General features: G+C 37.2%; 2 protein-coding genes across 3 annotated transcripts in view; one reads left to right on the forward strand and one right to left on the reverse strand.

The window, feature by feature from the left end:
• ILDR1 (immunoglobulin like domain containing receptor 1) overlaps positions 1 to 3,810 on the forward strand; it is a 33,666-nt gene extending 29,856 nt beyond the window's left edge. The window contains exon 8 of the mRNA XM_037526609.2: positions 3,667 to 3,810. Within this exon, the coding sequence (XP_037382506.1) occupies positions 3,667 to 3,708 (42 nt within the window). The 3' untranslated portion in view covers positions 3,709 to 3,810. The remainder of the gene's footprint in view (positions 1 to 3,666) is intronic.
• An 11,958-nt stretch (positions 3,811 to 15,768) lies between these two features.
• Positions 15,769 to 27,554, reverse strand: part of SLC15A2 (solute carrier family 15 member 2) — a 35,069-nt gene continuing 23,283 nt past the window's right edge. For both annotated transcript variants that reach the window (XM_037524568.2, XM_037524567.2), the window contains 7 exons: positions 26,921 to 27,085; positions 26,723 to 26,766; positions 25,122 to 25,232; positions 23,536 to 23,632; positions 18,892 to 19,038; positions 18,212 to 18,316; positions 15,769 to 17,570 (listed from right to left, as the gene is read on the reverse strand). In XM_037524568.2, coding sequence (XP_037380465.1) covers positions 17,394 to 17,570; positions 18,212 to 18,316; positions 18,892 to 19,038; positions 23,536 to 23,632; positions 25,122 to 25,232; positions 26,723 to 26,766; positions 26,921 to 27,085 — 846 coding nt within the window. In that variant the 3' untranslated portion in view covers positions 15,769 to 17,393. The remainder of the gene's footprint in view (positions 17,571 to 18,211; positions 18,317 to 18,891; positions 19,039 to 23,535; positions 23,633 to 25,121; positions 25,233 to 26,722; positions 26,767 to 26,920; positions 27,086 to 27,554) is intronic.

Genomic DNA, 27,554 nt, shown 5'->3' on the forward strand with positions numbered 1-27,554 from the left:
TGCCACTTCTGGGTGCTGCAAACCAGTGTGCAAAGTCCTGTTGTGTTCAGGGTGAGGCTCTATGAGACCCTCACAAAGGGTCATTAGTTAAAGTGACTTTGAAAAACAAAACAAAACTTAATATCCCAAATATGGGTCAAGACTTTAGAAGACTGAACAGGCAAAGTGGTGATGGGTGCCCATCATAACCTTAAGAGGGTACAAAGAAGGATGCAGACCTTTTGGCCCTCTGGTTTTTTCAGATGTGACTTAAAAATAATTTTTTATGATTAATATATTCAAATAATAGTATTCCTTTAATGTTGTCACTTTGCAAAGTTGTGTTGCCATCATTAAAAAATAGCCATGACCTGCCTTCGGAGTCAACTTACAAGCTACCCATGAAAAAGGATTATTTGACAAAAATTCTTTTCTGTTTTTGCATCGGTTGAGATAAAGTAGTAGACTCAGTAGTAGATACGTAGTAGACTCAGGGGAAGTTCCCAGAGTTGAGGGGTATTATGGGGACAAGAATTGCAGAATAACAACTGTCATTTGGAAATGCAAGTTCTGCTGATCTGGTTTGAGAACCAGCCACACACAGGGCATGTGCAAAGGAACAGGAAGCTTATGACAGCCACAGTGTTGGATTTTCCAGAAAAGAAACTTCTTGTGAGAATGATACATGAGGAAGGTAGCAGAGGCCTGCAGGCATTTGTGAAGTAATCACTGACGATTATGGCCTATTCTCACAGATGTCCCGTGAGAGGAAAAGACCAGTAAAAATGAAAATCAGGAGTGTCTTTTTCCTAAGTGTTATTTAGCTGTAGACATATATGTAACATCTTTCTTAATCCTTATAATATCCTGTGAGGTTTGCATTATTATCTTCATGCTATAGTGGATAACTTTTCCATGTTACAGTAAAAAAATTACACCCTGGATGAAAATACAGAATCAGTCAGAATCAGCACAGCTACTATGACTCTATTAATAGAGTGATTAAACTATCTCTTCATTTTAATAGAAAAATGTAATTGAAAACTCAGGTTTTGGTTCAAAATCCAAGTCCTATTCTCAGCTTTTTCTTGAAGTTAAATTAGGTGGCTTTTTATAAGTAGGAGAAGAGTAAAAAGAATACCAGTTATGTTTTGCAGACACTGGGGTAAAGCATTTTCAAATCTTATTTCATTTAATCCTTGAACCCACCCTGTGAGGCTCAGCCAGATATAGTAACCCACCCAGGAGACACGGCCACTAGAGGGTGAAGCCAGGGCTTGAGCATAGCCCTCTGGCTCTCAAGGCTGTGCCTTTATCAATAATTCATGCTGCCTCCTTAGAGAAAAAGAAGGGAATCAATCACATAGGACAGTGATGTTTTCTGTTGACTTTATTTCATCCCATTTTATGAAAGTATCACAGCTTCCTTTATCATCGAGATGTACACAGGAATAATTCACGAGCAAACTCAATATTCAGTTGTTAAGGTGCTCTCAAGAGGCAAAGATTTCATTCAAGATACTTCTAAAAGCCATCATTGTTTTGGAACTCTCTGAACTTATCTCCCAGAGAGTTATTTTACTTTATCACATTCAACTGAGCATACATATTCAGAGTGAACAGAGGCCCAGGACCAAAGTTTGATTTGGAAGATTGTTTTATTTGAAGGGCACAGTGTGTTGTTTGTAATTTGAATTGTTAATGCCTTTAGGTGGGGCCAGAGTCTCCTATTTCTCTCCTCTCCTTGGCTCGACTGACTGCTTCCCTGACACCTTCCTAGCCTCCCAAGAATCTGGCATTTGCAGCTAACTCCAGAAGTTGTAATACAATAAGGCCACTAGATGGCGGTCTTTGATTACACAGGACGTGAAGTTGAGTCCCGAGTTAAGATCAATGACTTTCCTAAAAAGTCAAGCTTTCAGCAGTACCAGCTGTACCATAACTTTTTAGAAAATACTTTTTCTAAATGTTTTATTAAATATTCAGAGCAATATTAATTAACCAAAAAAAAGCATTGACTCACCTGGAAACCTTTTCTCTCAAGAACAACATTTATTAAGTAGATTCCAACAGACAGGGACTCATGCATATGATTTCTTAGGAATCTGAAACACATAAGAACCATTCTCTGTGGGTTGCCCATTAGAAAATGCCAGAGTTATGCTGAGGAATTTCCCATAACCTCAAACTTTAAATTCCAGTGGTTTCCAATGGTGGTACCTATTTCCTGGTCTCCTTCAAATGGACTGTCTTTCTTTCTATCTTGCCCTATCAGAAAGGGATTCACAAAAGGTGTTTCTGTTTTGTTCTGAACTTGACTTATACATACCTATTTGAATACATGTGAAAACTACCACATTTTTTTTTCTCAAAGCTAAACTCATACTTTCTGTAGAAAATTCAAAATAATCTTTTCTACTTTTCTTGACTCTGATTTAATTTTAAAAATGTTCTTTTAGATTGAGATGCTTAATCTTTTACTTTCAGTAAAGAAGTCTATTACCCAATAATGTCTAGATTTTTCTTCAGTGAGCCCTGGACAACTTCCTTTTGCCCTATCTTTCCTTTCCTTGTTTCAGAAAGCAACCATGCCACAGCATTTTGATTAGAAATCATGTCCCCTAAAATTCACTCTCCTGATAAAATGAAAACATTTTATAGCAACATAAATATACATACATATATAGTATTTTAGGACAGATATCTTATTTTGCCATTTCAATGAGAAAGGTCACAATCATGGACTCTGGCTGTAGGTATTCAAAACTTACATTAAAAATGATCCCTAGGGCCACCCTTGTGGCACAAGGGGTTAAGTCTCAACACTATATAGCAATTGGCAGCCACTGCAGAATGAGTTCTATCTCTGCCAGGGAGCTGACGCACATGGCACAGCAGACCTCTCCTGTCTTGCCCGCTGCTCCCCTTGGCAGTGCATTTCAGTCAATACGCCTGTTCTGCTCCCCATTCTGTCTCTGGTGAATACACACACACACACACACACACACACACACACACACACACACACCCCTGCACCTCTAGCCTTTACCCAAGCTCTTGTATGCATAAATAAATAAATCTTTTTTAAAATGATCTCTACAATAATAAGAGAAATGTAAACCATAGTCTTAGCCTTCACAGAGCATTTAAAAAAAAAAGCTGAAAGATCAAGTGGACGAAATGTCATTGAGTTTTGTCAGTAGAAGATAGTTAATGATGTTTGAAAAATAGCTTCAGAGAAACACTAAGGTATGAAGGTAAACTTTGTAGAAAGAGCTGAGAAGGAATGGTTCAGGAGAATATAAATAAGCCAGGGAAAATCGAGCCATGTCTTCATGAATGAATGGTAGAGACGGACTATGAACAGAACGGGGAGCCTTTTCCTCAGGCTAAGGGAGACTGCAACTTGTTAAAAATCAGCAAGAGGCAGAATGAATGAGACTGTGAGCAATGATAAGAAATTAAAGGTATTTGAGGGTGGCTCCAGAGAGGTAGGAAAGAAGAAAAATCTAAGCCCAGGGAAGAGTGGCTTCATGAAGAATCAAGAAGTATTTTTAAGGTTCAGATCTGTCTCAGTGGCTACCACTTACCAAGGATTTACACCAGAATCTAGCGCCTCCTACTCTATGCGTAGATAGTAGATCCCAGCTGACTGGATTTTTTTGTGTGTGTTTTTCTATTCCCCAGGACAGAAACAGCTCCCATAGTGGAAGGAGTGTGGTCATTTAGTCACCGGGCACAGCACTACTATGGCTACGTCTGTCTCAGCTCCCACATGTCATCAGCATCACCTAGATTTCCAGCTGACTTGGAAGGGACGTTCTGTTGACCTAGGAGGGATAATGCAATCCTGTGTCTAACAGTTTTGGCTTAAATTTTGAGAATCAAATAGAATATTAAAAACAAGAATTTGAGGAGATAATGAGTGTAGTTTTAGCCTTGGCTCACACTCTGCAAATTTAGAAAGTCTATGACTTGTAATAAACTCTAACTGGGATGTGATCTTTCAAGAACTTAGCCTGAATCTTCAAGTAGTTTAAACTGTTCAAACCGTGGCCATCCTTAAAATGAGAACTCAGGAATATTTTAGAAGAAATGAAACATGTTTCAGGAGCAGGACTCCATAGAGTATTATAGGGAAATTTCCATGGGGCCTGTCTCCCTCTGTAGCGTATCTAGAGGATCCATCCAGGTTAGGAATCTGTCTCACTGCCCCCATATCTCCTGGTCCTGAGTGCTTCTGAGGATACAATCAGAGATGTCAAAGGAAGTATTCCAGCAAGGTCCCCTTTCACAGACTATGTGTTGCAAGTAGGGAAAATCACAGAGAAGCAGTTTTGCATCAGCTTTATTCCTGTTCCTTTTTTCTCTTACTCTTTTTTTTCAACATTGAATTAATATTTTTTTATATATTATGCATCCATTAAAAATGCTTTAATTTTTTCTCACAAATAACACAGTATATAAATAAATAATATAATGGCCTGAGTATAACTTAATGGACTTGGTTGGATTAAGCTGATTCCACACTAAAGGTGAGAGAACAACCAGGCCTGCCTGGGTAGTTCTGGAGTCACCTATGTCCTGGCACCATTCTTCTGGCAGAGTTGAGATTCCCCAAGCAGAGGCATCCAAGTGGGTTCTGCCACTCATAGCTCTAGAGGGAGGGAGCTGTGCCCTCCCGATAGTAGACTCTACCACAGCCTCCCATTTTCCCAGGTTCCTTTGAAGGTTTCTGGAATCCAACTGTGCTTGATGTAAAGACCCTGCTTGAGACTGGAAGATGATGGCCTGAAAGGAAGGGTGTGTGAGGTATACGTGTGTGTTCCTCAGCAGTACCTTTATACACACACACACACACACACATCTCCTTACATAGAACTTTGTTTGATCCTATTGTGTTGACATATCCATTTTTTTCTCCCAATGTCATTAACATTACATGTTTGAGAAAATGTTTTAAATGCCTGTTTGGGTAAAGGTCTCTGGGATTTTCGACACCCATACTGTAACCATGTCTAAGTTAGCAAAACAGGAAAAAATATAAAAATTTTAATACCTCGGAAGACATAAAATTCAGTAAGTGAGGGGTTTCTGGCCGGGAAAAGATGGCATTAACTTCTTTTTCCTATTCCTCTCACCATAAATGGTAGTGTAGATATAAAGAAATAGGAGTCTTCATAACCACCAATGGAAATGTAAAATGATGTAGCCACTTTTCAAAGTTGCAACTTTAGGCAATTAAAAAACAAACAATAAACATAAATTTAATATATGACCCAACAATTCCACCCTCTGGTATCTAGCCAAGAAAAATAATATATCCACAAAAAGACAGGTGCATGAATGTTCATAAAAACCTCATTCATCATAAATAAAACAAAAAATCTAAATTTTCATCAGTTGGCAACTGGATGAACAAAATGTGGTATATTCATAATTAGAATTTTATTCAGTAATAAAAAAGAACAAATTACTGATACATGCTACAATATGGATGAACTTCAAAAACATGCAAAATGAAAGTGCCAGATGCGAAAGAACACACACACATATGATTGTGTTTATATGAAATAGTCTGAAAAGGTAAATCTCTACAGATCAAAGTAAACTACTGGTTGTTCTGATCTGTGTGGGAACAGAAATTGGAATGCACAATAGGTTTCTTTTTAGGGCAATGGTAATGTTCTAAAATTTAGATTATAGTATTGATTGCACAACTTTGTTAATTTACTAAAAATCATTAAGTTGTACACTTATGAGTAAATTTTATTATGTCTGCTACACCTCAATAAAAATTTAAATATAGTATATGAACAACACATTCCAAAATGTTTTCTTTGCATGTATAGTAATTGATAAAAATCCTTTTAAAATGAGCAAATATGAATTCTACTTTTAATTACAATTTGTTCTATTTGTCTTTTTTTTGGCTTATTGAAGCTATTTATGTTTATATTAATTTTTTTATTTTTTACATCATTGTTCATTTTTAAACAATATTTGCTTCCCCCCACTCCCTCAGGTGTAGTCCCCATAGAGTTTCCTTCACCAATGCACCCGTGCACCATCACCTGTTCTTTTGTCTTTCATAGAACAAAAAGAAATTGAAGTGAAACTATAGAAATTGTTAAACTTCAAATCTTTCATTTCAATTTTACTTTTTAAAAGAGTCCTTCCTTGCCATTCGCAGCAACATGGATGGAGCTTGAAGGGATTATGCTCAGTGAAATATGTCAGAAGGAAAAATAAAAATACCAGATGGTTTCAGTTACAGGAGGAATTTAGGGGATCAAGCGGAAACAACAACAACCCAAAAAAAAACCACAACAAAACAAAAATAAACAGATAACTATAAATCAGAGACATTCTGCAGGGGAAGGGGAGAGAAAGGATCAAAATGAGGGCAGGAAGAGCGCAAGGGATGATGGTGATGGCGCACAGGTGAATTGGTGGTGGGAACTCTATGGGGAATACACCTGAGTACAGAAAGCAAACATTGTAAGAAAAATAAATAAATAAACAAACAAATAAATAAATAAATAGATTTTAAAAAATAAAAAAAGAGCCCTTCCAGATTACGGAAGAAAAAAAAAAGACAAAGGAAAACATTGAGCAGTAAGAGTCACTGCTTAAAAGCCTGCATTTCAAATGGACTTCCTGGTATAAAAAAAAAAAAAACGAGAACGCTAGCAACTCTCATATTTCCTCTAATCTCTGCTTCCCCCTCCCAACTTAGTTTTATTGTCAAAGCAAACAAAGTTCCCACTTATGTTTATTTTGGAAAAGCTGAGAAAGACCTGATTCTTATTCAACATTATTTTCCAACTTCTACAGAAGGGATACAGAGAAATCTGATGGCCATCTTAAAAACCAAAAGCTGGGCCGGCCTTTTATAATTGTGTGTGGTAAAATGCTGTGCCTTTCTGGGGGCTAGTTTCATAAATGACAGAGTTCATTTTACATTCAGATACATCAAGACTTGAACTAGACAGGCCTTCAGACTTCTTTTCATTATCTCAAACATTTCACAATTCTTGATAAACATAAAGATTTACATTTGAGGTGAATGATTAGTTTGGTAGCACCAGAGCCATAATTTCTTTAGCTTGATTAGAAGAAAACACAGCAGAGAAACTAGTTAAGATAGACCATAGTCAGGCATTCTATCATTGGAGATCTCATCTGAACCTAAGTCAGTAAATATAGCTTTTTTTTAGATACTCAGGTCAAAAATATACTGTCCCCTCTAGATCCTATTATCAGAAAAAACAAGGTGTGTGGGAAAAATAAGTACTGTCATAGCATCTGTTATGAATTTTGATCAGTTTCCTTTGAAGTTAAAATTGATGTCCTTGAAGGAAAGCTCAAATTTTGGTTCACATAATTTATTCCTTATAGATGAGATAAATTATTCTGCCTCCATATAGGTAAGTATTATTTTATCAAAGTTTATATTGATTATCTGCTTGTCAATCATTTTCACAATTACTTGGTATTGGCTATATATTTAACACAGCTTCTGCATTCCTGAGTTCTCTACCTTGCTTATTTGGATTTCTTCATCAGGTAACTTTGCCAAGAGATTCTTATAAGTAACAATTCCACTGAATTTGTTTGTGTTTATGAAAGCAATTAGCCCTAAAATTGCAACCTATTTTGGTATAGATTTTTATTAAAAGTATTACAGCAATTGCTCCATTATCCTTTTGTATTGAATGTTTCTGTGGAATTTTTTCTCTTCTCTGTAGATCAATGCCTCTTAAATTTGAGGTTGGTTCCTGGATCAGCAAAATCAACAGACTTTGTTAAAATGCAAATTCTCAGGCTCCATTTTACAGATAGTGAACAAGAAACTTCAGGTACAGAATCCTGCAATCCTTTCAAACAACCATTCAGGTGCTTCTCATGTATACCAAAATTTGAGAACAAATTAAATATTTACTTCTTTCTGCCTGAATACTTGTTTTCTTATCTTGAAATTCAATGACCTAATTCAGGATATCTTAGAGTTAGGAGCTCTCTATCAAAATTTCCTGGATTCACGTTTCAATATGCACTCTGCAGGTCGAGGATGTACATAGCACTCGGCTATTATGACTAGATGACTATACCTCTCAGTTTTAATTATTTTTTTAAAGTAGTTTTTTTAAAAAGATTTATTTATTTATTTATACAAGCACTGGGTACAGTCAGAAGCACGGGAGGGTGAGAGAATTCACCAGAGCCAGAACAGGGAGCAGAGCAGGCAGAAGGACCAAAGTACACTGCTGAGGGGAGCAGTGGGTGGCAGGAGAGGACTGCGCGCCATGTGGGACCCTCCTCTGGTGGCCGGGGAGCAGCCAGTAATCGAACCAGCGCTGCAGAGGCTGCGGGCAGCTTCGCAACCCAGCGCTCAACCGCTGCGCCACGGGGGAGGCCCCTCTCAGTTTTAATTTATGCCTGTTGTCCCAGCATGTATGACTTGTGCCTCCTTTTACTCTCAACACTGCCCTAATTTGGATTACAGATTATATGGTCATCATACTTATGATCAGTGAGTCAAATGACTTGTAAGTATCTTTCACTGATCAGAATGGCGAATGGCCTCTGCAGAAGCTCTGATAAGAGATTCAAAGCAGAGGCGGGTAGGGTTTTGGAGCAAAATCATGCTGTTTTGACAATTATTCTCATCTTGAGATACAGCTCTTGGCTTGCTGTTGGGCTGGTGGTAGACTGAATACCCACTTGATCATGGAATATCAGCTGCTTCACATGAATTGGGTGTCTCATCTACTGAGACACAGAGTCAGGCGTGCCCAGCAATGGTCCTTCATCATGTGGGCTTGAGCAAGTGTAAATAAGATGAGCAAATGGTGCTCACTTTCTAAAGCACCTGCTCCCATAACACTGCCCTTCTGTCCTCATTCTATGCTTAACCCAGCTGGAAAGTTTTCTATGGTTTGTTGACAGAAAAAGAAAAAAAAAATATGAGCCTAACTTACAGATGGTGTCACATAACAGCTGGAGGTGACTTCTGCATGCAGCGGCCCCTCAAAGGAGTGGCCCTGCAATAAAAACAGGGAATTCCATCCACTGGCAGAGTTTTAAACAGGTTCTCTTAATGCTCATTTTCCCTATAGGCAAGCTGGTCCGAGGAGCAGCTCTATAGTAAATATATTGATAAGAGCTACTGATTTGGTAGGACAGACAGGGAAATGAAAGCAATAAGATGAGGTTGGTGTGGAAAGAGAGTTAAGTGAAGGGGTCTTTCAGAGTGAACTTGGAGTGTGAGATTTGTGTCCTATGCAAATGCTCACCAATGCCTTTATTTCAGAACAAATATTACCCAAACATGATGACCCCCCCCCCATTTCAGTGCTAAAGACCCTCTAAGCAATTTTTCAATGCCAAATATTCCTGGGAGTCAAACAACCATCCCAAGTTGTCTCTGAAAATTTGGTGATACTTATTATCCTCTGCCACCCTGAGTTGCCATCATCCTTATTGAAATCATAGAACTTAGTTCAAATTATCAGTATTTTCCACTTTCATCTCTGACTTACAGAAGACAGCAATTATGATACTTTTCAAACATGTTGGCACTACCTTCATTAATGCTCTTATGAGAGGCATGTCCTCAGGGCTGGGATGTCGGTAATCCACAACAAATCTAACTTTGACATTATTATCTCCCTAAGTCTTTTTATTCCTTCCTCTACAAAGGATTTCTGACATCTCAACTCAGGACAGGCCAGAAGTGAATCCAATGTTCAGGAAAGAGAAACCATTCACTTTGTTCAGCAAAGTGAATCCAATGTTCAGCAAAGAGAAAACAATTACAACTGTGCAGTGTATGTACATTGAATCTGGAATCTATAGGTAAGTGCACATATATAGTAATTTCATCTTATTGATATTCTTTTCTTCCATTTCTGGTATAGTACCCATAATTCAATTCCATGTATATTCTCCTGGGGTTTTTTTTTTAAGATTTATTTTTATTTATTTATACATACAAGAATTGGGGTTTAGGCCAGAGGTGCAAGGGGTGAGAGGATTCACCAGAGACAGAGTGGGGAGCAGAACAGGCAGATCTACTGAAATACACTGCTAAGGGGAGCAGTGGGCGAGATAGGAGAGGTCTGCTGGACCATGTGTGTAGCTTGCTGGCCGGGGATAGAACTTGTGTAGCAGTGACTGGTGATAGCTTGATAGCGCTGAGACTTAACCTCTGCACCACCAGGGAGGCCCTCTCCTGGGTTTGCGGATAAATATTAATGCATTTTGTAACTCTTGCCATACAATCCTCTTGTTCTCAAATTTGAGTCTACAATTGGCCCTTTGAGCATTTTAAGATCTGCCTCTATTTTTGAATGTGGAGGCAATGAAGAGAGTTGGGCATGAGGTTGGCCATGAGGAGAACTGCCAGGTAATCACCTCCCATGGCATCCATTACAGGATCTTCAAGCAAGGCAGGATCTCCATTCATTAGAATAACAGGGCTGCTTCTGCTATCAACAGAGATTTGGTGGTGTTTGAATTAAAAGACACTTGGATCTTTTTAGGGTGACCCCCATTGCAATTCTTGGGTCACGTATTCTCCCATTTAATGTCCTATTATCTTCTTTATTCCCTGCCCCCCAGAATGCCTGTTTTCTTGTCTGTTTTTTGGATTTCTGCTTCTATTTTTGTCTTTCTTTCAAATTGTATATTCTTTTACATCAGTTTTTCTCTGTATTTTCTCATCTGTCTTCTCACCTGATATCTTATTTTACAGGATTCTAATTTCACTCTGTTGTAATTTTTGCTTACACAGTTGCCATGGTGCCAACACTCCCCAACCCCAACAATCTAAACAGTGTTTACTGTGCATGTCCTATATCATCTGACTGACCCTGAATCTTTGTCTCAATTCTAATTTTTTGAGAGATTCTGATGTCCCCTACTTAGGCTGACATCGATCCTGGTTCAGTCTCCAAGCATGGCAGAGCCACTTAGTACTAAGGCTTCTCTTTTCTGTGTTCTGACTGGAAAGTTTCTTTAAGAGGGAAGTTTTGGTAGGGAGGAGCCTGCAGAGAATGTAAAAGGAATATTAGATGTGGTCCTTGCCTTTCGGGAACGTAACACCATGAGCTCAGAGCCTATTGTGCTTCATTATTAAAATTCTACTCCTTTTGAGTTTCTATAACTGGATACTGCAGAGATAATAGATGGAGTTAACCCAGAATAGGTTTATAGCAATATAGTTCAAAATTACTGCAGGTCTGAACTTTCTTCTCTACTTAGTAAACTTAATACAGTAGACTGTAGTGTTTGTGGAATGTCTACAATATCCTCAATGCTTTGTATGTATTATTTTATTTTAGTCACTCAGAAGCTCTATTAACAGTTTCTGACACCCTTTTCCTAAGGTTCAGAGAGATTAAGAAACTTTACAAAAGAACCCACAGTGGTCAACAGAGATTCAGACCAGAGGTTCCTATTTCAGAGTGCATGTTTTTCCTAATGACAATGAGAAACTGCTTCCCTAACCAGAGCAATAAGGAACTCACCTTTAGTTAGGACTACATCCACCTCTTTCAGAGGTCCTAGTGTCTTAGATGACTCCAAAGCAATGCACAAAACAGGCATGTTATATAAATTGATTAGGCTGTCTTTGTATGACATGGCCTTGCCGCGAAGTAAGGCTGCATGACAGTGCTCAAGCTAACCAAGGTTAGAAAATGTTTATAGCAGTCAGGAGGGAAGGAAGGAACTTTAACTTCACTTTGTAATTGATTTGGTGCTGACATTTCAACTAAATGATGGAGGCCAGAATACAAGATATGAAAGAAAATAACCATTAATGTCTACGGCCATACCACCCTGAACGCGCCCGATCTCGTCTGATCTCGGAAGCTAAGCAGGGTCGGGCCTGGTTAGTACTTGGATGGGAGAAAATAACCATTAATCTTGAAATATGGACCTTCAAAACAGCAAAAATATCCTCCCAAAATAGAGGAGAAATAATGTGTCAAACAAACAAAAACTAAGATTACATTCCCAGTAGAACTGCACTAAAAAAAAAACTAAAGGAGAATTTTAAAAAGTGATTCCAGAAAAAAGCATGGAAATGCAGGAAGGAATGAAACCAGAATAAGCATATAAGTGAATAAATCTAAATGAATAAATCTAAATGCACATTAAGAATATTAATAATATTGTCCTGTGGGTTCAAAATATGTACAGAATTTATTTATTTAGAATTTAAATGCTTAAAAAACAATTTTAAAAATGGTGTAAGAGAGTAAATGCAATTGCAATACTCTAAAATTCAAGCATTGCCAGGAAAGTGGTTTAATCACTTATGTTTTTTTACCACAAGAAGTCCAGGGTATATGTAGTGATTCCAAGTATAATCAATAAATTAAAAAATTAAAGAATGTATAGCTAGAAAAAGTGAATAGTGGGGGAAATGGAACAAAAAATATTTGATTAACCAAAAAGAAGGCAGAAAAGGAATGCAAAAGGTACATATCACAAATTAGTTACACAGAAAACAAAGTGACAGATAAAACGTAAATATACCAGTTATTGTATTAAATATAAATAGACTCAATATTCCACTGGAAGACTTAGAATGGATTAAAATACACACACAGACACACACATATAGTGCATATAAGAGACATTTTAAATATAAAGCCACAGGGAAATGGAAAGTAAAAGGATGGGGAAAAGTATCCCATATAAACATTAACCAAAAGAAAACTCACTTAGCTATATTAATATTGAAGTAAAATTTTAAGCAAGTAGCTTTCGTGAAGAGGAACATGACAAAGTAAAAGAATCAATTTACCATAAATGATATAGTAATCTTAAATCTACATGTACTCACAAACATAAGTTCAAATATATTTAAAGCAGGCCTCCCCTGGTGGCACAGGTGGTTGAGCACAGCGCTGTGAAGCTTTCTGTAGCCTCTGCAGCGCCGGTTCAATCCCGGCCGGCGGCGAGGATCCCACATGGTGCGGCAGACCTCTCCTGTCTCGCCTGCTGCTGCCCTCAGCAGTGTATTTCATCAGTTCTGCCTGTTCTGCTCCCCGCTCTGTCTCTGGTGAATCCTCTCACCCTCCCGCGCATCTGGCTTGTACCTCAGTTCTTGTATACATAAATAAATAAATCTTTAAAAAAATATATATATAAAGCAAAGTTAGATAGAAGTAGATAAACTTACAAGCACAGCAGGGGATATTTGCTCTAACTGACATATATGGAACAGGGCATCTGACAAGACAGAATGTATATTTTTTCAAGTGTACATATACTATTTACCAAAACTGACCTGAATCCTATGCTGGTTTATAAAACAACCTCAACAATTTTTTTTTTTTACATCTTTGTTCATTTTTAAACAATGTTTGCTTCCCTCCACCCACTCAGGTGTAGTCCCCATAGAGTTTCCTTCACCAATGTACCTAGGCACCATCACCTCAGTCCCCTGTGCTCCTCCCTCCCTCCCTCTGATCCCTCTCCCTGCTCCTCCCCTGCAGGATGTCTCTGATTTATAATTGTCTGTTTTTGTTTTGTTGTGTTTTGTACTGTTGTTATATTTTTACACAGATGTCTTTCTTATTTGGTTCCCCTATATTCCTCCTGTAAGTGAAATCATCCGATATTTTTCTTTTTCCTTCTGACTTATTTCACTGAACCTCAACAAATTTTATAGGGTTTCATTTCATTGAGAATATGTTCTCTGATCACAATGAAATTAAGATGAACATCAATAACAAAAAGGATAATTTAGACTATTTTCAACCATTTGAAAATTAAGGAATATACTTATAAATAATCCAAATGTCAAAGAAGAATTCCCTAGGGAATTAGAAAGTATTATAAATTGGATTGTAATGAGAAAAGTTAATTGACAAGTTGGGCAGAGGAAATGAAACACTACTATAAGATAGAAATGATGAATATCTTCCACCAAATAAGAAATAGACCACTCCTGAAGTTAACAGTTTGGGACAACCCTGCCTAGAATCCACTCTGCTACATTTCTCTTGACCATCATGATGGGTTGCCTCATGCTTAATGACATATTTCTGTTCCTTACAAGAATGTGATTGCAGAAGATAAGGCAGCATAAGATCAAGAGTCGGATACTACAATTAGCAAGACACAATGCTATTAAAGAAAAATTTTGAAAACTGAAAACTCATTAAGTTTATTAATAGCAAGACTGTGTTTCATTCATTTTTTTCCTGTCATGTGTATAGCACATGTGGACCTTAGCAGGTGCTCAACAAACATTTTCTGATTGAACGACCTATACTGTCTTTCTGTCCTCTGAAATTCATATTTATACATGTTATGGTAGGTGACTATTTCAAATTGAGAGGTCATGTGATGAAGAACTGACATATTAACTTAAGAACCGAGGAGTGAGAACAACCAAGAAAGATTAGGAGAAAGTGCATTCCAAGCATTGTGGAAATCCTAAGGCAGAAACAAGTTTGACAGGTTTGAGAATCAGAGAAGGCATGAGTGGTTTTAGCATAGTAGTCAAAGGAGCTGAGGCTGCTAAAGATTAGGTTAGGCAAAAGTCAGGTCTTTTAGGCCTTGGATTTTATTCTGATTGAGATGAGAAGCACTGGTGGGCTGCGGGGGAGGAAGTTAGAAAAGAATCAAAATTATAGCTGTTGAATTAACATACTATTATATGTCATCTTTTTCAAACTTATCTCTCACTACTACTTTGTATACTTGACGCAAATCAGGCTATTCATTTCCCCAATGCTTTGTTTTCTTTTTTTTTTTTTTATGTATTCTTTTTTTTTTTTTTTTTAAGATTTATTTATTTATACAAGCACTGGGTACAGTCAGAAGCGCAGGAGGGTGAGAGAATTCACCAGAGCCAGAGCGGGGAGCAGAGCAGGCAGAAGTGTTATAGAGCAACCCCGATATTAAACGGGTTCCAGGCTGTGGGTCCTCACCCGCGCGCTTTAAAGGGACTTATGAATACTCTACTACAGACACACACAAAAGGGTTAATAAAAGGTTTATTTACAAGAGAAAAAGAAATAAGGAAAATGTACAACTCAGGGAGAAAATAGGGAAATAAAGTCTTTAATGCGTCCTACCCGATCCGACGACCTGGAAACCCAAAGTCACTCTCCGAGCTGGCCGGATGCTGCGAGCTGGCGGGGAGCCCAAAAATGGAGAGCCCCCAAAGCCCACGTGTCTGCCTTTTGTATCCACCTGGCTGCTTAACCCCACCCTCAGGTCCCAGCCACCTCCCCTTTGGTGGTGATGGGATTTGGAGTTCCCAGTGTCTTTGGCTTTGACCTGGGGTGGGGGTGGAGTCCACAAAGCCTATATGGAATTTGCTTTGGGACATCCTTTTCCCCCTAACAGAAGGACCCAAGTACACTGCTGAGGGGAGCAGCGGGCAGCAGGAGAGGTCTGTGCGCCATGTGGGACCCTCCTCTGGTGGCCGGGGAGCAGCCGGGGATTGAACCGGCGCTGCAGAGGCTGCGGGCAGCTTCGCAGCCCAGCGTTCAACCACTGCGCTACCAGGGAGGCACTGCTTTGTTTTCTTAACTTTTCAGCATTGCTTATGATGGACTCTTCCTGGAATTCTCTCTTGCCCCTTGCTTCCATAAACAAGAGGAAGATTTTAGTTCCATATAAGGAAGATTTTCCTATTTCAGTTTTTCCCAAACAAATGTTTTTCAGGACATTATACCATGTCAGGCTAAAGAAAGTATCTAGTGTCTTCATTGATCTATAACATGCAAATATTAAGAAGAGAATATAATATGCTTCATTCCCAAAATTTATTTGTACATAGAAACTTCTATTCACAGAGAACTGTTAACATCTCTTGAAACAAAAGTTCCTAAGAACATAATGAGTTAAACTGCTTAAAAATGAAGAGAATATCTTCTGAAGGAATATGCTCAGATTTCTAGGAACGTTGCTGTTGCCATTACTTTTGTATTTTTGAAATCTTGGTCACATAAACTAAAGTATATTACATTTGGGAAGCACACAACTTTCCTTACTTGTTAGCTTACCAGTTTGAGATTCAACACAGATGAATCTCATAGATGATAATGATGAAGAAAAACCATGGAAATGGCACAGTGGTTGTGAAATTTTTTCCCCATCAATACAATGTAGAGTAATGATTTTCCCAGGTCTGTCCAGTGATTCATACACTATGTACATTCACTAAGGGAAAATTTCTCAACATCTTTCACCAACAAAGAAACAAACAAATATTTTCTCATGTGCTACCTTTTCTCCCCTGCAATTCACATGGAACTCTGCCTCTCCACTGAGCACCACCATTTTAGAAGCTCCAAACTAGAGAATTAATATAATGTTTTGAATAAACAAGGAATTCCCAGACCTAAATGAAGAAGTGACATTTTAAAATTATTGGAAAAGTAAAGTAAGAATAAAAAAATCAAAACAGAGCCACTACTTTGAGATTCAAAAGAGTAATATTAAAAAAGGAAGTGGGACTCATGAAAAATATTGTTCTTAAATATTTGTTGAATAAGACATGATGTAATAATTTTTAAAAACTGGCTAACAACATTGAAAAGGCAGGATTGGAGAATTATAATTAGTGTCTACACATCTGACTATGGGAGGGCATAACCAGGGCTGAAACACTATATTCCCTAAGAAGAATGTGCACAGTAGATTCATCAAAATTTCTGCAATTTACACCTGTTCTGTTTTTCCCAACCATGTTTACTATCTTTAGCTTGGTTTCTGAAGATCTATCATACTAAGAAAGGAGTGTTTGGGTTAGTAGATAAAATGCTATAGTTATCAGAAAGACATATCTTCTCCTATGGGTTAATAAAATGTTATTCTGTCTCCTATCATATGTGCTGAAAAATGTACTGAGGTCTTATTAAAAACCTAGATATTTGGCAAGTTAGTGTCTGGACCAGATTATACTAGACATACCATTTCTTAAGGTCCTTGTGAATAGTTTGATTATTCTGCTTAGGAAGAAATTTGCAGTATCATTTTTCTGTCATTCAGCAATTTTACCCATATATTAGCACCTCAAAAAATGGAGTCATTGGTTCTAAATGACAGGTAAAGCAATTCCAATGTTAATTTTGAAAATGTACAAAGAGTAATTTCCCTTTCACTATTGTGCTTTTCATGACCATCTAGAGACACCAGCCCAGCTTCAGCAATACTACACAAGGTTTACCAACTTCACTGATAGTCTCAGAAGTCTTGCTCTTTAATATTCTGGAAAACTCAATGATAGAACTGCCTCTATAATGGGAGAAAAATAAAGGGGACCAGCTCAGATATGATGGTACTTCTATACCTTCATCAAGCAGGAAAAAAGATTCTTGAAGATGGGTGATGGCCAAGACCAGAGCCAGGAATTGTGGGCAGAGTCCAGGGAGACATTAGAGCTTTGTACTCTTGGTCTCCAGGTTGATCATGTTCCCTTGGATATGAGGAATCTGCTTCTCTGCTGGCCCCTGAATATCCTCTGGCTTTATGGGAACATAGTAGTAGGCCATGATTGAGAAGATCAGGCAGACCACCAACAGGAGGCAGGAAAACAAAATGAATTCAGCCCACTGTGGAAAGAAAGACATAAAAGATAAGACTGTGGGAAAATTAAAGAGATCTTCAGGGGGCCTCCCTGGTGGCACAGCGGTTGAGCGCTGGGTTGCAAATCTGCCCACAGCCTCTGCAGCGCCAGTTCAATCCCCAGCTGCTCCCAGGCCACTGGAGGAGGGTCCCACATGGCTCGCAGACCTCTCCTGCCGCCCGCTGCTCCCCTCAGCAGTGTACTTCGTCAGTCTGCCTGCTCTGCTCCCCGCTCTGGCTCTGGTGAATTCTCTCACCCTCCTGCGCTTCTGACTGTACCCAGTGCTTGTATAAATAAATTAAATAAATAAACAAATAAATAAATCTTTAAAAATAAAAATAAAAAATAAAGAGATCTTCATAGGATGAGAACTGGGGACTAAATTGACCCAGGGTCACCAGTGTAAGCAGAAGTTTGCTAGAAGCCTGGGTTCAAAGGCCTATCTTCACATGGGTCTATGTTGGCTACTATTGCCACTTACACATCTGTTTTCCTGAAAAAGTCTGTACATCTATCACATCTCACATCACAGCACTGAGTGGGGAATGTGGGATACAGAGTGATGTGGCAGCAGCAGAGAGTCAGAGGAACTTCTTGGGCGGACAGAAGTCTTCCTCAGAACCATACCTGCACCAGGCCACTGAACTGTGCCACGACAAGCACGATGATATTCCCAACAGCAACTGTCAACAACCAGGCTGCCTGGAGGACAGATTTCATGCTAGCAGGAGCCTAGAGAGGACACAAGTTTGTGAGCAAAGAAACTCCTCACACCACACTCATGTCCCAAGCATCTATCCAGAAAATGTTTCCCACAAGAGCGTCCAGATCCAAACTTCCCCCATTTAGTTCAGGTATCACATGATTCGGGGGTGATAACAATGTTAACAATAATAAGAGAGAGTTCTTAATTGAATATTTTAATTCATTATATGTTATAATCTCCATCACAATTCTAAGAGATAGGTTCTGTTGGTATTCTTATTTTATACATGAAGAAAAATAGCATCCGATATGATAATTCTCTTGTTCAAGTTTACACAACAGGTTGTACAGGCAGAATTTGGACATAGACAGTTTGACTTCATATTCCTTACTCTTATTCTGTAAGTATCCCTTCCTGGCTGCACTGCCATGATCCTAGGAGTCAAGATGACTCTCTGTTCAAAATCATATATAAAAAATCTAAGGCCAAAAAATATGGAGGTACTGACCAGTGTTTCATACTGACTTAAGGGAATGACAGAATTAAAACTCACCATCCTCTGAGCAAGTTCTATCTTTACTTTCCACTTGCAGAAACCTACCTGAGAATAAGAAAACTCAAGTCCTGTGACAGAGAACATGACCTCTGCAGCTGTAACCAGGGCATATTGTGGTAGCTGCCACGCAATGGATATTTTATTGGGTGGAACGTCTTCCATTCTCCAGGCCTGAGGACCCTGATTGGTGTTCTAAGTGAGGGAAAGAAGAAACTGGCTCGTCAGCAGTCCTCTTTCCATCCTCTTGCTACCTTCAAGAGACTGAGCAATTTCTATACAATTTGTGGTTTTGAAATTCCTTTTGGTAACATTGTACTTACTTGCCTGACTTCGGTCAATTAGATATGTTTTTTTTTTTCACAGAGTCCTTAAACAGTAGAACATTTTAATATTGTAGTTTAATACTCACTATTATATCCTATTGGGTATTTTGATCCTGACTAACATTTAAAATATAAAATGGCATTTGAATTATACAAACAATGAATTTTCAGAAAGCATGTACTGGAGAAAATTTAATCCTTGTCCAAATTTCTATGTTAGTCACTACAATTATACTGCTTTTAACAGTGGCATTAAAATTTTAATTTTACTAAAATTACCTTTATTTGAATGAATTATTTTCTTGATAACCCTAACATTGAGCATTTTGTTGATCAATTTTTAAAATTTCTTATCAAATACCATTTGATGTTTTAAATTCTATTTACTGGCTATTTAATGCAAATTGTACTCATTCAAATTTTGTCAATAAGATGTAATTTTTTCAATGGGCAGAAGAGCTAAAAAGAAACTTCTCTGAAGAGGAAATGCAAATGGCCAACAGGCATATGAAAAAATGTTCAACATCACTTGTAATCAGGGAAATGCAAATCAAAACTACCATGAGATACCATCTTACACCAGTGAGAATGGCACATATTAAAAAAACTAGCAACAACAAATGTTGGCGAGGGTGTGGAGAAAAAGGAACTCTTCTGCACTGTTGGTGGGAGTGCAAACTGGTCTAACCACTATGGAGAGCTGTGTGGAGATTTCTGGACCTACTAAACATAGAGCTTCCATATGATCCAGCAATTCCACTCGTAGGTATTTACCCAAAGGACACAGAAACATCAATTCCAAAGAGCACCTGCACCCCTATGTTTATAGCAGCACTATTTACAATAGCTAAGCTTTGGAAACAGCCCAAATGCCCAAAAATAGATGACTGGATCAAGAAGATGTGGTACATATATACCATGGAATATTACTCAGCATTCAAAAAAAGATAAACACATGCAATTTGCAGCAACATGGATGGCGCTGGAAGGGATCATGCTCAGCGAAATAAGCCAGAAAGAAAAAGAAAAATACCGGATGGTCTCACTCATAGCAGGAATCTAGAAAACTTAAATAAGGGACCAGGAAAATGAATAACTATAAGAAAGTGAAAATCAAAATCAACAAAAAACTATGAACCAGAGATACTTTTTGGGTGGTGGGGGCCGGGAGGGGAGGGATTGGGGTCAGAATGGGGTGTTTGCAATTGTATGGGGAATATAAAAATAAAATTTATTATTTAAAAAAAAAAGATGTAATTTTTTCTACCAAATATAGTCAAAAAATTTTTTTCACGGTCAATTTTTTTGTTATCAATGTTACCAAATATATACGATTTTTATAATTTTTAGTCAAAAATTAGTTTTACTACATGTTGGTTATTAGTTTGGTTTTGTTTTATATAAAGTATGGTGTACTCTCTCTATATATGAAATAAATTTTTTAAATTTTATAGACCTGTAGTAAAAACACTGTTAGTAGGTATAATATCTGGTTATAATGAGATAAAAAAAATTAAGGTCAAAAGCCCTTAAAATCAAAAATCTTTAGTGTCCAAATGTCACTGACACTCTGAGCCAAAGAGCTACTGGAATTTATAATAGTAAGGTAAATTTTACTTTAGTTGATATTGTGAATAATACTTGCTCTTATGTTTGGGTTTTCTCAGTTTAAGAGAAGACCATGATCTGAACTTGGAAATCAAGGTCACATACTCAAATACCCACAGGCAGGTAATTAAATAAGTATCTCAGGTTGAATGGAACTATCATTAACTAGATAGCATAAACTCCACCTAAAGGGTACTTACATTTTTGATGTCAAAAGAAAAAATAGATAACTTGAACACCATAAAAATTAAATATGTGCTCCAATGAGGCACCATCAAGAAAGTTAAAAAGACAATTTATTGAATAAGAGAAAATATTTGCAAAGCTTATATCTGATACAAAGCAGATATACAAATGGCCTAGATGTACCTGAAAAAATACTCAACTTCATTAAATATCAGGAAAACACAAATCAAAACCACAATGAAATGTCATTTTATACCTTTTAGGATGACTATAAAAAAAAAAACAAAACAGAAAGCCAAGTGTTAGCAAGGATGTGAAGAAATTATAACCCTCATATACTATTGGTGAAAAGTGCCCTACTTATATACCCAAGAAAAGTGAAAACATATAATCTTGGCATGAATATTCATAACAACATTACTTGTAATAGTCAAAACTAGAAACAACCTAAAAATCCACCAAGTAATGAACAGGTAAATAAAATGTATTATATCCATTCAATGAAACATTATTTGTTAATTTAAGAATGAGGTACTGTGTCTGCTACAATGTGGATAAACCTTGAAAATATACTAAATGAAAGAAGAAAGAGTCCAGATACAAAAACCCACATAGTTGGTCATTCTATTTATATCAAATGTCCAGAATAGGCAAATTTATAGAGACAGCAAGTACAGAAGTGGTTGCCAAGGGTTAGAGGGTTTGGGCGGAAATGGGGAATGACTATTTTGGGAGTTTTTGGAGAATGAAGAAAATGTTCTAAAAGTCCACAACTTTGTTTCTATATTTAAAAATCACTGAGCAGGCCTCCCTGGTGGCGCAGGGGTTGAGCACTGCGCTATGAAGCAATCTGATAATCTGCAACCTCTGCAGCATGAGTTCGATTCCCGGCCCACCAGGGAGCAACCCATGTGGTGCAGCAGACCTCTCCTGTCTTGCCCACTGCCCCCCTCAGCAGTGTATTTCAGTCAATCTGCCTGTTCTGTTCCCCACTCTGTCTCTGGTGGATCCTCTCACTCCCACACCTCTGGCCTGTACCCCAGCTCTTCTGTGCATAAATAAATAAATCTTTAAAAAAATAATAAAAATAAAAATCACTGAGCACATATATTCTACATATATTGACTATATATTGGTATATATTGGCTGTTAATATATTTAAACCATAGTACACATTAAATGGGTGAATTTATGATATATGAATTATATCCAATAAAGTAATAAAAATGGCATACCAAAGATATCAGGGCAATTAAATTAATTAAGATAAACTTTTACAGACTATATTCATCACACCTCTAGAAATGTTCCTTTTCAGTCTTCTACTTATATTTAATACAATGTCATATGTAAAAATGTAATGAAAGAAAATAAGAATCAAAGTGGACATCAAAATTAAAGTTCAGAGATAATCCTGCCCTTGAGACAGCTGCTTTTGAAGGACCATCATTAATTGATCCCCCAAACTTGTGCTAGCAGATATGCTTTTCCAGGGAGCCAGGAAACCTGCATGTGGAGTCAATAAGAAGACATATATAATCTTTGTTTACTTGGGACCATAATGAGACCATGTCACCTCATAGCAGTTACTCGAGATAAATTCTGTCTCTGTCCCTCAAGATCTTGTGTAAAACTACAATGAGATACCATCTTACACCAGTGAGAATGGCACATATTAAAAACTACCAGCAACAACAAATGTTGGCGAGGTTGTGGAGAAAAAGGAACTCTTCTGCACTGTTGGTGGGAGTGCAAACTGGTCCAACCACTATAGCTGTGTGGAGATTTCTGGACCTACTAAACATAGAGCTTCCATATGATCCAGCAATTCCACTCCTAGGTATTTACCCAAATGACATGGAAACATAAATTCCAAAGGGCACCTGCATGCCAATGTTTATAGCTGCACTATTTACAATAGCTAAGTTTTGAAAACAACCCAAATGCCCCAAAATAGATGACTGGATCAAGAAGATGTGGTACATATACACCATGGAATATTACTCAGCAATCAAAAAAGATAAACACACGCAATTTGCATCAACATGGATGGAGTTGGAAGGGATCATGCTCAGCGAAATAAGCCAGAAAGAAAAAGAAAAATACCAGATGATCTCACTCATAGCAGGAATCTATAAACCTAACTAAGGGATCAGGAAAAAAGAATAACTATAAGAAAGAAAAAATCAAAATCAACAAACAACTATAAACCAGAGATACATTATGGGTGGAAGCGGGGGGAAGGAGGGACTGAGGTCAAAATAAGGGGGGTTCAATTGTATGGGGAATATAAAAATAAAAAAAAATTTAAAAAAAAGCTCTTGTGCCTGCTGCCAGTGTTAATGTCTCCTATGGAGACCTAGGTAGCTTTCTAAAGTCTAATGTCTTTTTAATGTCTCCTGTGGGGACATAGGTAGCTTTCTAAAGTCTGTATAGAACCCATTACCTTACTAGAAATAAGTATGTGATCCTCTCTTGCCAGAGTTTTCTTTGGATCCCAGGGTAGATACAGCTAAAGATAGACATAGCTGTAGATATAAAGATCAATGGAAGGGTAATGTGGGCTACTTACATTAGTAATAATGAACACATATGACACACCAAAGTCCAGTAGACCCAAATTCAATGAAAAGTTCTTATCTTCTGTCCTACAATGCACTGCACGGTAGCTGGAACAAGACAACTTTAGTTTAGAAAAAAGATCACAGTTTAGAAAAATACTATCTCCAGGGGAAAGAATGACTGCATTTTTCTACTGATGGTGAATCAAGCAGTGAAGTTACTATTTCTTTTTGAAGAGACGAGTCTCTAAGAGTTAATACTTCTCTTTTTTAGCTTGATTGTCTTTTTTAAAATTTTATTTGATGGTGTATTACCCTTTTAATGATTCTTAAATTTTATTTGCTAAGACTTTGTTGAGGACTTTTGTATCTGTTCATCAGGGATATTGTTTTGCAGGTTTCTTTTTTTGTGATATCCTTCTCTCCTTTTGGTATCAGGGTAATGTTGGCCTCATAAATTATATTTGGAAGCATTCCCTCTCTAATTTTTTGAATGAGTTTGGGAAGGATAGGTATTAATTCATTTTTGAAAGTTTGGCAGAACTCCCTGCTGAAGCTATATGGTCCTGGTGTTTAGTTTTGGGATGACTTTTGATTGCTGTTTCAATTTTCTTACTTGTAATTGGTCTGCTCAAATTTTCTATTTATTCGTGATTTGGTCTTAGTAGATTGTATTAGTCTAAGAATCTTTCCATTTCTTTGATATTTTCCAATGTTGGCATAAACATGTTCATAGTCTCTTATTCTCTGTATTTTTATGATGTGTGTTGTAACTTCACTCTCATTTCTGATTCAGTTCAATTCATTCAACTAAAAAAAGAATTTCTCTCTCTCTCTTTTTTGGTAAGCTTAACTAGAAGTCTGTCTATTTGGTTTACTTTTTCAAAGAACCAGCTATGGCTTCATTGATCTTTTGTACTGTCTTTTTTATTTCTCTTTTATTTACCCTTGCTCTAATATTTGTTATTTTCTTTCTCCTACTAGGTTTTGGTTTAATTTGTTCTTTTTCTAGTCCTTTAAGTTGTAAGATTGGATTGTTTATTAGAGCTTGTTTCTTGATACAAACCTGTATTGCTATAAACCAGAGTAAATAATGTCATACCTGGTTTTTCTGCCTCTTATCTGAATAAGGGTTTTTTTTTTTTTAACTGTAAGCCTGAAAAAATAGGTATAAATCTCCTTCTTTTGTGGAGATCAGGTTCTAAGTCTTCTAACCTAAGCATTATGAAGTTTTCTTTTATGGGTCTGATGAATTAGTGGAATAGTATAAAACAGTGAACCTGAAAGAATAAGCTCAAAGTAATGAAGTGCCAATAGGAGGTGCCAAAGGTAGAAGTGAGAGTCAATGATAAATGGCAACCTCTGAGAGATGGCTTTGTTAACTACACAGTATGGCCTTCACTGCAATCCTTATCTCAATAAATCTTGCAGACAAAGGTAAGACTGAGAGATGGCCTCAAGGATAGAAAAAGAGCAGGAGTCTGGATATACTCAAAATTAGCCAACATACATCTCTGATTCCTCCACCAATATGCAAAGAAAGAATTTTAAAATAGTTGTTAATAAAAGTAAATGTCCACTAGGATATTGTTCTTACTCTCCACTTTGCACAGTTCTGTAAGCAGACACACCATAGTCTTCACCAACATTCAGGAAAATACCTCTACCCAGGGAGATGTTGACTTCTTCATATAAAGTGTTTACAAACCTAAAGATGGAGACATTGTCACAGATCAGACAAATAATCCCAAACAGAGACACCTCTTGAAGGGTAGTAGCCTTTTTGTTTTGCTTACCACTTTATCCCCAGTGCCTAGAATAGTGGCTGGCACATAAAAGGTATATAATGCATATTGTTAACTGGGTGAATTAACTTGCATTTAAGAAGTAATAAGAGTCTAGCTATCCCTAACCTTCTCTCTCCTGAAGTAATAGCTTTCTATCTGCCACATCCTCACCTGATCTCTAAGGTGGACTCTGTCATGATCAACCATGGAAGTTTGAGTTACTTCACTAATCTATCTTAGGTGAGCCCAGATTTTCCCTCTTGTAATGCAGGGACCCATCAGTTGAGATTCCACTAAGAAATTATACACAAACATGCATACACACCAGTATATACATAAAGTTGGAATTTTACCCTCATAAATGAAGTCTGACTTGGCCTATGCAAAACTCAGACTCCCAGCCCTAAGAGTTGAATTATTATCATTTTTTCCAGGTTGGCAGGGAATGCTGGACTCTTACACAGGGATCTTTCTGGTTTTCTGAAATTGGGTGCCTAAATTGTCCCCTCAGTATGGATTTTTGACAGATTTCTATTTTGATAGCTTTTGTCTTGATCCTTGAACCAGGGGATAAGAAGGGCAGTTCCTTCTAGAATCCTTAATGTTGATTCCTAAACTTTAGATCAGTTACAAATTGCTTTCTTTCATACATCTGGATGTTCCTAGTGCTCTCTGACCCAGGGAAGCTTATCCTCACTGTTATCTTACTTCTTTTGAGCCATTTATTTTTCTCTGAAGTACATCAAAAGCAAAGTATTATGATTCTTCTACCCTCAAGTGAAATTCAGATTTCTAATTAAAAGTTTCTCCTCCAAATGCTATTGTCAACAACAACCACCTAATTTTGAAGGTCAAAGGCATTTGTATCTGTACATGTCAGATTCCTGCTGACTTCTTCAGTGCTTTATCTGTGTAACTTTCCCAGGCTGCATGAGAAGACCTTTAGCCTTATGCAGATTAAATGCAAGGTCCTTTGAAACCAGATATATTATATTATACACCATGATACCTCCATAGGCTTATAATAAAAACTATACTTTAAAAACAAAGTAACAATAATTGATATTCAATTACCAATAATGAAGGGAAAATTGTTTGCTCAGTTACAAATTTCTTTCTGGTGATCACAGAGAGAAAGGTACTCCTGAGAGCAAGAAGGGATTTATGCATCAGAACACAGGAACATACATAGATTCAGGGTCATCTCTGAATATCACATGGGAAAGAAATCCTATTTGCCTTTCACATTCTGGAAAATCCCTTTAATACACATGCCCCTGACATCCTAGGGAAGAGTATACTAGTTTAATATAAGTAGAATGTAAGGATTCTTCATCTAAAACCCCACTGGTCAAATGAAACACAAGATTCAAAAGAACAAAGTGCCCTAGGTTCTCCTGGACATCCAAACCTCACAGCTGTCATCCCATTAGTTGTTTTGTTTTCATCTTTCACCTATAATGGAAGAAAGTGAAAATCAGTTACAGATGACAACAGGGAATCAACAATTGAAAAAATTGATCACAGGCATGTTAATGGTAAGATACTGATGATCTAGTCATCATACTGTAGGGTTACAATATGGAAACTAGGCCATCTCCCAATTTACCATCATGCTGGAAATATTTTTCCCGTCTTCTCGAATAATCAGACTGTACCAGTTCTTTTCTTCCACAGAATTGTTGGTATTGACAGACAGATTATGATAGTTGAGGTAAAAGTGGAAATTCTGGCTTTCTGTCTTCAGGTGGAGTTTGGAATAGTGTGGCATTTTCTGTAGAATAAAGAATATGTCACACTCATCTCCTGCTTATCTTGAATATCACAGTCTCATAGTACTCCAGGCAGGGTAACTTCAAACTATGCGATTCTTTCAGCATTACCCACTAGACTAATAATTTCATTTCTAGGAATATATCTTAGGAGTAATTAAAGGCATGTATAATGATTTAGAAGAAGGAAGGTCATTATAGAATTATATATAATAATAAAACTTAAATACCTATAAGAAAATATTTAACAAAAAGTAATATATCCATGAAATAGAATATTATGTGTTCATTAAAATCATGTACTCAAATATTATCTAAGGGCATGAGAAAAAACTTATGATGCAATTAATGCTAGGAAAATATCAAAACAGTATAAGGAGTTTGAATGTTTTTAAAAATTTGCTCATTTACACAAAAAAATTATTGGTATCTCTGAGTGATGGAATTATAAGTGGTTTTCATATCTTTCTA

Source organism: Talpa occidentalis, unplaced genomic scaffold, assembly GCF_014898055.3.
Source record: "Talpa occidentalis isolate TD23 unplaced genomic scaffold, MPIMG_talOcc4v2.1 talOcc4.4, whole genome shotgun sequence".
NCBI lineage: Eukaryota > Metazoa > Chordata > Mammalia > Eulipotyphla > Talpidae > Talpa > Talpa occidentalis.